General features: G+C 41.5%; 1 protein-coding gene across 13 annotated transcripts in view; it reads left to right on the top strand.

The window, feature by feature from the left end:
- Positions 1 to 12719, top strand: part of VPS13B (vacuolar protein sorting 13 homolog B) — a 623510-nt gene that overhangs the window by 493512 nt on the left and 117279 nt on the right. For all 13 annotated transcript variants that reach the window (XM_084849024.1, XM_084849023.1, XM_084849026.1 and 10 more), the window contains 2 exons: positions 4956 to 5163; positions 5529 to 5713. In XM_084849024.1, coding sequence (XP_084705150.1) covers positions 4956 to 5163; positions 5529 to 5713 — 393 coding nt within the window. The remainder of the gene's footprint in view (positions 1 to 4955; positions 5164 to 5528; positions 5714 to 12719) is intronic.

The raw sequence follows: 12719 nt of genomic DNA, 5'->3' as shown, positions 1-12719 counted from the left end.
GACTGATTAAGGCAAAAGGAGAAGGGGACGGCAGAGGATGAGATGGCTAGATAGCATCACTGATGCAATGAATATGAACTTGAGCACACTCCGGAAGAGAGCAGAGGACAGGAAGGTCTGGCATGCTATGGTCCATGGGGTCACGAAGAGTCGGACATGACTTAACAACTGAACAACAACAGCTCCCATAGAGTTGACTGAGCCTGCCAAATTCCGGCATTTAGGTCCAGTGGCTTTTGTGCTAGTCACAGTTAAAGTTTGCTATTTTCAAGAAAATCTAGCAAAGCAAAGAGCTATATATTTTTATGTGCTTCCACATATGTGCATGGAATTTGGGGACCTGGCAACCCCTATAGAGTTGACTGAGCCTGCCAAAGTTCAGACAGTTAGGTCCAGTGGCTTTTGTGCTAGGCACAGGTAAAATTTGCTTTTTCCAAGAAAATCTGTTAAAGTAAAGAGCTATAATTTTTTTGTGCTTCCACATAAATTTATGTTGGAAGCTTGCCTGCAATGAAATTTTGAAGAGGGCGAAGGAAGGGAAGAAAGAGCTCCATGTGAAATACCGGTATTTCACACAGCATCTGATTTTACTGCCCCAAACTGGACCCTTTGGATTCTGCAGAAGTTTAGTAGCTTCAGTGTACAGCAAAGGATCCAATCAGCCTCCACAAACTTCTTTCTCTCCCTCCACTTTAATTTCTCCTAAATAGCTGTAGGACTCAAATAATCCCAAAGGGAGGGTTAGGACTCTGTGGCATCATGATTGAGAAACTACTGGGGCTTTTAAATAGGTTCTACAGTTTTAAAAAAGCTAGAAAAAACCCTCAGCCACCTCACCTCATAAAGTTCATTTAAGTATGTGCAATCCTTACAAACCCTCCACAGCCTCCTAAATTCCTCTGAAGTACTACGTCTCTGAAAGGAGCCACTTGGCTTAGGGAATTCTCTCTACCCCCCAACACCATGCACATTGCCAATAATCATTCTTCTTTTCTTCTTCCCTCCCTTGTTCGTTCTTTCTTTCTTTCTTTCTTTCTTTTTTCTTTCTTTCTCTTCTTTATTCCACCCAGACCATATCTTGGGGAATTCTTAAAGAAACTTCTCTTCGGCGGGCAAGAGAAGTTCTGAACTATATTTGACTTTATACAAACAGACAGGAGGGTTGGTTTTTCTCCTTCTCCTCACTCAAGTCTTTGAGAAGAGTGGGTTCACATGGTCACAGAGAAACAAATATGGGGCTGTTTTGTTTGTCAGTTGCCGTTATCCAGCAATAGGAATGGTGGTAGCTCAGTGGCAGAGCACATGCTTGGCAGGCAGAAGGTCCCAGGTTCAATCCCCAGCATCTCCAGGTAGGGCTACGAAAGAATCCTGCCTGAAACTCTGGAGAGCCGCTGCTGCCAGTCAGTGTCAACAGTTCTGCACTAGATGGGCCCAAGGTCTGACTCATAAGGCAGCTTCCTATATTCCTATAAACAGAAAGGTTTAATTTAAAAAAATAGGAGTTTTTGGTTTGTTTTTTAAGTGGAGGGGAGATAAATATTGCTAATTTATGCAATCCTACGTATGCCTACTGGAAGTCCCATTATGTTTAATGAGGCTTACTCTCAGGAAAGTGTGCATAGGATTCCAGCACAAGTTACTTTTGCAGGAAGGTTTGCACCTTGATGTTCTGCATTTTTATTCAGAAATAAGTCCTGAGTTGTGAGCATGGTACTGCAAGCTTAACACAGTGCCTACCCAATTCCTTCTAATGAATTGACTACCCTTTCAGCTCAGCCCTATGCATGTTTTGTCATTTGTGGCTGGGGGATGTGTGCATGAACTCTAGCTTCATTGGTGAGGGAAAGGCACTTAGTACATGCTCAGAGTTTCTCCATAACTTAGCCCTAGTTTTGAAAACAGACTCATTGGCTGAATCCTGGTGAAGTCTTGGCACAAATGAAGTTATGGGGAGGAAGATACAATGACAGCTTGTGCATAACAAGGAGGAGGTAGAGAGAAATTGCATGAAACAAGACATCTGTTTTTATGAAGAATTGCTGGGGGGTGGTAGGATGAGGAGGGATGGTTGCATGGAGGGGAATAGAATTGGTTGGAGGAGAATCTAAGTGCCCAGTGGTGAAAGAAAAACATTCTGCACATGCTCAGAGGCACTCTATATAAGAACATAAGAAGTGTCATGCTGCATCAGACCAAGGTCCATCTAGTCCAGCATTCTGTTCACACAGTGGCCAACCAGATGCCCATGGGAAAACCCACAAGCAGGACATGAGTGCTGTATGACCTTCCCACCCATGTCCCCCTGTTGCTAACTTTGTTGAAATGCAAATAAATTCTAGTATTCTAAATTTGCATGCATGTATATCCTTCAGAAACTTTGCAGGTTTCTTGCCTGGGGGACACCTCTAATGACCTGTGCATTTTCATACCAATTTACCAAAAAACTATTGGGGAAGAGGTGAATGGAAGGGAAAACAAACCACTCCCTCCCCCAAATTGGAGAACTCCCCTTCCACATGAACTGCTGCAGCTATCCTTCTGAAACTTTGCTGGTTTCTTACTTAGGGACACCTCTAGTCTGTCTGTAATTTTCAGAACAGTGGTCCACAAGGAGCATAGGGAGATAAGTATGTCCTCTTTTGGAGGCCTCAAAATGTCAAGGCCACCCTTGTACAAAAACCCTTGTGGCTAGCATTCTGAAATTTGGCAGACATGATCTCCTCTGATAGGCAATGAATCCTGAAATTTTTATCCAATTCTTCTAAGGAATTAAAATGTTACTGGCAGTTCCCTTTAAAAGAAAATCAAAATATAAACCCTGCACCTATTTTTCTAACATTGGGCAGGTGTAATTCCCTTCTAGGGGGCCTGAAATTATCATCCAATTCTGACCAAGAGAAAAAAGTTAGTTTTTTTCTAATTTCCCATAGTAGTCAACAGGAAGCATAAAGATTCATTTTTCCAAACATTGACTCAGGTTTGGTGCTGAGCTGAAGTGGTCCGACTACAAATTGGCCAGAGCAGAAGCAGAATGTTTTCCAAAATGCTGAATCAGAGTCTGAGTTGAAGTGGGGTGGGGAGTCAGCACACTTTGTATGTATGTATGTATGTATGTAACCTATACACACACGCAAGCACACCACACGCGCACACCACACACACGCATATATATATATATATATATATATATATGACATGCACGTAGACTCGTGTGTGTGTGTGTGTGTGTGTGTGTGTATATATATATGCAAATTTGTGTTATGGGCCTGTGCCCTAGATCTTTTAAGAACCTAGCAATGCCCCTGCTCAACGCTGTGTGTAACCTGCTTTGTAGGTAGCTGAGCTGAATGGCCTATCTTGAGGGAGAGGGAGAGGAGGAGGAGGAACTTGGGGAAATTAGTTATTAGGTAGTTGCTAGGCAGTGGGGTCTGGGGATAGAATGTGGTGCTCCTATGTCTTTCTTCCACGTATAGGAAGGAGATGGCCCCAACAGCAGAAATCATTTGAATTTTCAGAAAAGTATTACAAGATTCCTCTGATTCCTGCCTTCTAAATAAATATGTCACGGCTGCTTCAGTATTCAGTACTATGAGAAATTGCCCACAAAAGATTTGTCATACTAAACTTTAGGTGCCTGAGATTACAAATCATTCACTATTAAGTACAATGTAACATACATCCTACATTAAACAAATATTTACATCATTTTTTATTGTTATCATTGTGAGTTGACTTCTCCTTCATATACCCTCTTCTTGGTGTGTGTTTTCTTCACCTGCTGTAAAAGAGATCATATAGGTCAGCCTTCCCCAATCTGATACCATCTAGATGTTTTGGACTGCCAACTTCCAGGATTCTTGACCATTGGTCATGCTGGCTGAGGCTGATGAGAGTTGAAATGTGGAGGACAGCAGGTTGGGGAAGGTTGATATAAGTCATGACATTAATGTCAGCTTTTCTTCATATTTTTAATAAATGCTAGGCCACATCTATCCTATGTATGGAGCAGGTATACTGCTGAAAGGAACTTGCAGAGCAAATATCAAGCCAAGCTCCTGGCTTAAGAAAGGGTCATGCAAACAACTTGGCTAACTCAAAAATGATCTGAGTCTATTTTCTGAACTGAAAGTTATTGTTCAATAATAATTGCAGCATCTAGAGTTCTTGTGAAAATCATATTACAGCTAATAATCTGGCAAGGGTTGTATCTGAATGATACTTTAACAAGAATGGTTGCAGCAGTAGTAACCCATGATGACTCTCATAGAATGGAGTGGTGCTGGTCTCCCTTAAGGAGCAGAGGCATTACTAGCGAGATGCAAGATCTTTCCAGACACATCTTGCAACCCATTTTTGAAATTTTGGTAAGTAGCAGGGGGGCAGTTTGCTTTTGCTCATCTTCCCCCTACTTGTACAATGTAGAAGATGCCAGTGTCTTCTTTGTATCTACATTGAACTGATTGACATGCCTATTTTGTTATTTTTTCCTCTGAGGATTGAATTTTAAAGGATATTATATTTCCACATAGATCATAGAATCGTAGAATAGTAGGGTTGGAAGGGGCCTGTAAGACCATCGAGTCCAACCCCAATCTTCTCCATCTCTTTTCATGTGATCTGTGAAAACCTAAAAAGACAGTCTTTTTTGTTTGCTACTGCTGAGATATAATTTTTTTTGTGATTTAAGGAAGTTCACTATGAGTTGTCTTAAGAAATCCTGCTGCAAGTTCTTTGCACATAGAATGTTTGCCGCTATAAATAGCTTCTGCCTTTTTAAGTATTTCAGGGCCAAGGCCTTAACTTCTAAACCCTTCAAGATGCACGGGCCTGTTTATCTGATAGATCTGGAGAATTCCTAGAATAAACTCGCTAGCAATTGAGTTGGCTTCATGATAGCTGAACATAAAGTGCTTAAATGTTTTTGAAGTTGCTAACTTTACTTTTCTTTTTATAAGGTTTTTTGGGGACAAGAGCACTTGAACTGCTTAGTTCTTCTGCATGAACTTCTGCAAAATTACCTTGCACAAGAAGACAGTGTGGAGGGGCAGAGCATGGATCACATATATCCAGTACAGATTCCTGCAGAGAGGAACCAGTTTTCTAAAACAGAGCATACTTCAGATGATCTGCGAACAGGCCTGTTTCAATACATACAAGATACAGGTAGAGTATTTTTAAAATGCACTCCAATTACAAAATAATTTCAGTAGTGGTCTATTAAATATAACTTTAATTGTGAACTGCTCAGAGAGCCTCAGCTATTGGGCAGCATCAAAATGAAACAAATAAATACACTTTCCTTTAGCAGTATTTTTTTTGGAAACTAAAAGGCATCTGTTAGAAAAATAGCTTTCTGATTTCTTTCCATTTTACTATGACCTTTTAAAACTTAGGGAAATTGCTTTTTTATTTTCCCTCCTTTTGATCTTAAGTGATTTGTTTTTAATTGCTTCGGTCTCATAAACCAGCATGCTCCCTTTTTAGAAATTATTTAATCAATTACGGCTTTTCCTCCCCTAATTTGTTAGAGGCACAGAAACTACCCAGTGCCTATGAAGTTGTGTTTTACAACGAAACTGAGGATAATCCAGGAATGATGTTATGGAGATATCCAGAACCCAGAGTGCTCACCCTTGTGAGAATCACTCCAGTTCCTTTTAACACCACTGAAGATCCAGATATTAGCATTGCAGACCTTGGAGATGTCCTTCAGGTTGGTAGCATTTTAGTTACTTTCAAAAGTATCTTAAAGTGACAGTGGGAAACCTTTTTTTTAACACATCTCTGGTTTATAAAGAAGTGGCAAAGACCTTATGATGTGTAAAACTGTTGATTCCTTATACTTTAAGCTTTTGGGTTGACCAAACTTGGAAAAAAACCATCTGGCCCTCTACAGACACAATGCTACTCAGGATAAAAAAGATCAGAACTGGGCCATGAAATTGCACACTTCTCACTTACACATGTCTGCCCCCCTCATTCCTGGACAAGCCTTGCTGTTAAACCTAGTTAATAAGAATCCAGGGACAATCCGAAACACATATGCAGAATTCTGGATTAAACCCGAATTTTGAAAGGGCAATTACTAACAGATATTTGTTTCTCTCTTTTAATCATACATACATATGAAAGGTTTTATTCTGAAAATAATTGCTTTTCAGATTTTCAGGCCATGAAATACTCCCTATTTCTGAATCTCAAAGACTTCTTTTGCCTTTTAAGTATATTAGAGATAATGTCCACCTTATTTTTCATCTGGTCTGCTTCTTTGAAGTCTAATGCATAGTAAGAAAGTGTTTAGCAGTTTTCGCCTTAACTGCAGATCTGCTGTTCAGTTGTCCTGTCAATCTACAAGAACCAAGGCGTAGACAACTTGGGAAGAAGCAATACTTTTCATGATATCAAGTGCCTTCCCATCTACTTATACTAGTTGTGCATTTTTGAATGGTTGCACATAAAAGAAAATGTCAGGTAATTATGGTTGCAGCTAATTATTGGCTGAAGAAAATTTTATATTGGTCATCCTTGTAGTAGCCAGCATAAAACACTACCAATACTAGTAGCCTCATAGTATTATGAAGTATTGTGGAAACTTGTTCTGCCACCCACATGATAGTCACAACTGCCAACCCACAGGAGAGAACAGTATTGTTGCGGCCAGGAAAAGAGACACTGTGACTCTACAGTGGCCTTTACAGAAAGTACCAAAATAACCCCAAATTCACACTATGGGCCTTTTTGAATGCAATGCTAAAACATGATTTAATGTTACAGGAATGAGCCTTGGCAAACCTCAGACTCACGGGTTCTCCCATCCCTTCTCCTGGTGCGAGCAGGAAATTTGAAGCTTCCACTTTTAAAGTAACCAGCATCATTATTACATCCAAATTGAGCAGAGGGACTCTGGTTAGTTTAAACTGTATTTTGTTCAAGCCAAGATCATAAATGGCAGTTTCATCCTGGCTTGTTTAAACAAACCATACTTTAAACCAAACTTCCCCAACTTGGTGCCCTCCAGATATTTTGGACCTCTGCCCCCATCCTTGATGATTGGCCATGCTGGCTGGGGCTCATGGGGTTTGCAATCCAAAGCATCTCGAGGTCACCAGCTTGGGGAAGGCTAGCTTAAACTAGCCAGACTTCCTCTTAGTTCAGACTTAGCAAGGAACTCTGAATAGTTTAAAAGCAGTTGCTTCCAATCCCCTTACAATCATGCCCAGGGCAGGCAGGGGGAGTGTGCACGAGCCTGAGACCTGTTCCCATAATGCTAAACTATGATTTACCATAACTTTCAAAAAGGGTCTATGTCTCTTTAGACAATAGCCTGTAGGAAAGCTCTAGAAACAGTGGAATATTAGGATTTTTCAGACATCTGGAAGAGCCTTCGTAAGAGAGGTTGCAGCCCTGCTATTGTAATTATTTATTGACTTATTTAGTTGGCACCATCAGTATGCATGGTGCTTTACAGAGCAACCACAAGAAGACAATTTCGTGCCCTTAAAATTCAACACAGCAGAGTGTTGCCGTGCCCCCTTGTTCACGTGCATACGCAAACTTGCATGTGTATACATGTAATGACAAAGTAGACCTTAAGGGGGCCTCTAACCTCAGGTGTAGTGCACACACAGTGGACCTATATACTATGCTCTTACTAAACCAGGAATATCTACTGTTCAACTGGGGAAATTAGCTCAAACGTTCATTCAAAGTTCAACAGCATGAACTTCATTTTTTACAGCTTTTTTATTTCAAACACACACACACGCTATTGTGTGTGTGTGTGTGTTCATTATAGAGGAGAAAATTAGCTTGATTTGTATACCTACCCCCCGTACATGGGTCATTATACTAGTCCGAATAAGTCTAACTATAAAACAGATGGTAAGGATGAAGATGGGGGAAATTAGCGTTTAACAAATAAGGAAGGGAAGGGAATGCTAGGGAAATCACAAAGCAGGGGATTGGGAAACTGTACAACCAAGAAGCTAAAGTGCTGGTGAAAATGGTGAGCTGTGGGCGTAGAAATGAATAGATTTAGAGAAGAGGAAAGGAAATAGACCGGGAACAGCTATAATTACTTGACTTCAGAGAAAGGGGAACCCAAAGGACTTCGCTTTCTGATTGGTTGCCAAAAATTAGAAAAATGCTTGGGCACAGACTACCCTTAGTTTTTTCAGCTCAGTTCCAAATTACAAAAATGCAGCAATAACATCAAGTCTTTCTGTGCTTATTGACAATGGGCTGTACCACATTGTCCACAGACATCCAAAATAAAGGTGTCTGCTGAGTGGGGCTGGGGAGACCAAGTAGAAGGTAAGCTGTTATTAGGGCTTAGTGGTGCCCCAGAGCCACTACAAATTTGGTTAAAAACAGTGGAAAAGCAGGTTCTCCTTAGCACTCCCAATTCAATTCAGGAATTTAGTGTTCAGCTCAAGATTTTTTGTTAGTCACTACCCAGTGCTCTAGGCTTCTGGCAGGACCACTTCCACCCTTTCAGTTCAGAAGTGGTTACCTGCGCATAGGTTGCAGTCCCCTACCAGGCACCAGAACAGTGTTATAGACCTGGCAGATTGCACTGCATTATGAGTGGAAACTGGCCCTGAACTCAATGGGGCGCTTTGCCAGAGGGCAAAAATGTCTCTGTCTGGGGCAAATGGAGCAGGAGAGTGGAGGACTCTGGCTCCGGAAACAGGGGATAGGTACCAGAGTAGAACAGAGAATCACACTAGGAAAGAATTATGGGGAATTATATTAAAATTCAATTGGACCCCATGTTTATTCTTAGAGCTGAGATGCACCAACATGAAGGATGCCTGAGCAAAAAGATGAACATCAACTGCACAAATTCCATGGCAATTGCAGGGTTTGCAACAAGGGGAGGAAAGAGCTTGTCCCGTGATGGGTTAAAACAAAGGCAACAATAGTTCAGTGCTGGCCACTGAATAGAAGGTACAGGGAGGTTCCTTGCTATAATGCAGCCAAACGTTGTTAGTTTTACAGGGTGGGGCCTCAGCCTTCTGGGACTGAGTTGAAATCTGCTGACAGTCACACCACCTCAGATAAGGCTCAGGGGACCCAGATGATATCACCCCCCTCCACCTCGAGCACATGGTCATATTGCTGTTCCTCAGTTGGTTTTAGTGTGAGGAAGTTTGACTCGGTGGTCTTGTAGGCCCCTTCCAACCCTACTATTCTACTGTTCTATGGTTCTATGAAGGAGAAGAAGCTCAGCCTAGCTGGCAAAAACAGCAAGTGGAGAGGGCAGTTCCTTGTTGTCTGCTGCTTCTTGTGCACCACACAGGGCAGTTGGTTCTTGATGGATTTTGTGAATGGGGAGGAGGGCCCTTTATTGTAGTAAATGATACAGTGTTGCTTGCATAGATCCGGGGTGGTCAACTTGTATGGACCTGAGGGACACATGTAGCAGTGTGTGGGCATCCCTCACATACACACTCCCCCTCCCAGATTGGTGGGAGGAGGGGAAGAGGCCTAGATGTTAGGCAAAGGCTGGTAGTAAAACATATTCATATGAAAAGATATTGTGCTTTCTCATCAGTGAGCAAAAGATATTTCTCAGTATTTTATCAAAGATGTAGTAACTGACGAACTAGACAGTGATTGAAGTCCATAGATATTAAATGTGCACCTATTTTGCTTTGAATCAAGACCAGAAGGGGCTAAGATTTGCTTTACAATAACAATGCGAAACATTATTAGGAAGGTCTTATAATTTCTTTTTTATGGTGAATGGAAAATAGAACTGTAATTGGTTAACCCCAGGCTCCTTGATTGCCTTCAAATATTTTTCTGCAGTGAAGTTAAAAGATTATTGGAATTTCCATGTAACATACGTACATAGCATAATATAAAATATCCTGGGTGACCAATTCAGCTGTATAGTCTGTCCCCACAAATAATGTAGAGTTTCTGTCATGGTAAATCTACTTCTTGCAAGGTTGTTGGAGTGAAACTGACATCATCTAAAGAACGAAAAAGAATTTTTGACAAAACCAAACCTTTCATTGTTTATGGCCCAGATTCAATCATATTTTAACCTTAGAATTGAATCCAAATCATTTGTAGCAGGTTTGGCTTGGAAGATGGGTGGAGGGATATGTGGAAATCAAACCTGTAAACAACTACTAGTCTGGTTATCTGTGACAAGAAAGAATTACCTTTAGGGGACCTGGCAAAGAAGATTTACCAACGTTGGTTCCACACACACACGCACACGCACACATGCACACACATCTTTTTCTTGTCTTTCTAGGCTACAAACAATTAACATAGCATATCCTCCAACTCTCTCTCATCAGTCCCTATTTTCTGGTACGTCTCCCTGGTAATTCATTGTCCTTATTTTGCCTTTGGGGTGTTCTTTCATACATGCACTAGAGTTCTTCAGGCTTCGCCCCCTCTCCATGCCTCTAGGAGTGAAAATCTCATGGGGTGGGGTGTATGTATCTTTACTCACTTGCACATGCATGCAAATGCATTGCACATGGGCACAGAATGCGAGTGTACTGCCTTATTCCTACCATCCCCCCACAACTGTCCATCTAGATAAACTAATTCCCTGCTTCTGAAACCAATCATCAGGCAGAGAAGAGCCTTCATCAGTATGTAAAAACAAGTGGAGACCTGCAACAACAAAATCACAGTGTATCCCCAGTCCTTAACAGGAAGTGATCCAGTTCAGGATCTAGCCAGCCTGGAATTAAGAGCCTTGTACTGTTACTTGAAGGCTTGCAGGGGTGGAAGGCAAAAGGATACTTTCCCACCCTTCTGCCAGAAAACTTTTCCTGCTGTGCTATATAGCTAAAGGGCTCAGGTTGGGAGCTGGTTGCTAGTTCAAAGTTCTTTAATGCTATAGTTTGTGGGAGGCGTTGCTCTGGAGAGTAGAGTGGAAAGAGGGGGGCTCTTTCCTCCTGAAGCCTCCCCATATAGTGCAGGGGGAGATTTTTTTAATGTCATGATATGTATCCACCCAGCCATGGAGACATTCCATGGCTTTCATGAAGCCCCTGGCTTCCCTCTGCTCTGTCTTCCCACAATTTTGAGCAGAGAAGCCACCACAAGATTTCATGTTGGCCATGAAATCTTGCAATATCTCACAGTGACTGTCAGGGGATCCCGCTGGGGCTGTGAGAACTGGAGGAGCTGTGTGAGAGACAGCACAACTAGCCAGCCAGAGAAAGAGAGTGCCATGTCCTTGTTTAGTAGTGAGAGTGTCTTATAAGGACTGCGGAGACTCAGGTTCAGATCCCCACTTAGCCATGAAGTTGACTTATGGAGTAATCCTGTAGCCACTAGACACTGTCTAGAGGGCCATAGAATTGTTTGGTTCCCAGAAACCGTGCTCCTAGCTGGTGCGGTTCTCTCCGCCCTGGTTATCTCTCTATGCTTGGAAATGGAGTGCAGAGTTGGGGAAAAGGGGGTGGTCCCAGGGGCAGGGAGGGCAGGAGACCACAGGAGTTGCTTTACGCCACTTGCTATCGGGTTTCCAGGCCCCTTCCCTCCCCCTCCCCAAAGCCATGCCTGGACAGGCGAAATTGCTCATCTAGTTTCACTCAGGGAAAAACGTAGTTAATCAACCCAACCATTGGAAGAAAATCTTCTGTAATGTGTGAATCTAACAAGGTGTGTTTGTTTATTTGTTTTATATATGGTGCCATCAATGTGCATGCCACTTTATAAAGTGTAAGAGATGGGGTGGGAAATGGAGGAAGGGGTAAACAAAAATGAACTGTATGTACATTTAGCTCGTACATACATGAACTGTGTATAAAATCAATGGTGTGTATCCAGACTTGCTCTTGTGTGAGGCAGAAGCCACCCCCACCCCATGTCCACTGATTTCCCGTCTCCCTCACCACATCCTCTGCTGTTCCAAAGGGTCCTCTGACCCTCAGGTATGGTTTTTGGGGAGAAATGAGATAGGAAAGCTGTATTGGATCTTTGGGCCCAACCCAATATGTTTTACATAATATAACAGAAATTCATAAGCTCAGATGAATTGTATGTTAGATCACATTTGAATTCAATGTTAGATCACATTAATTGTCTCTGAGCTTTAAATAAAATATTCCTGGACTAAGAAAGTGTGAGTTTAATATTTTCAACACCATGTTAACCTATAAATAGCTCAACTTTTTAACACTTTTTTGTTGTTGCTCAAAACAGTGGCTCAAGGAAGTGTGGGCTTTAGAGCAATTGGCCTGAGATTTACTGCAAATCGTAACTTTAGGAAAGATTTGACATGATAGTCAACAGGAAACTAATTATGATCAACGTCAAAGGCATTCATTTTTTTCCTCTTAACAGAGAATACCTCATTTTTGGCTGACTCCATTTCCTTTTTGTTTTGCATACCCCATTGAGACTACAATGTTGAGCTGGCATTTGAGAGTCTGGGAAAAGGGCTTTTTGAGAAACCACAAATTTACTGACGTTTGACTCATTTCTCACATTTCAGAAGCAAGTATTTTGGAAATCCAAAGAATTTGTGTATGACAAGGTAGTGGTTTAAGTTCATAGCACTAGAAAAGAAAACTATAAAGGTTCTGCCGCACTTATCAACAGCAAGGATTAATGCTTGCCTATTTTAGAAGTCTGCAGTTATACCAAACTGGATGTCATTTAAGTTTCGAATATGTGATCTATTTCTCCATTGATCTGGTAAATAAAATCAGCATTGTTTTTTATACTGACTACAACAA

This window comes from Heloderma suspectum, chromosome 4 (assembly GCF_057233095.1).
Source record: "Heloderma suspectum isolate Gila_16-S chromosome 4, 16-S_ref, whole genome shotgun sequence".
NCBI classification, from domain to species: Eukaryota; Metazoa; Chordata; class Lepidosauria; order Squamata; family Helodermatidae; genus Heloderma; species Heloderma suspectum.
The sequence above is the reverse complement of the archived record's forward strand: the minus strand, read 5'-3'. Positions and strand labels throughout refer to the sequence as shown.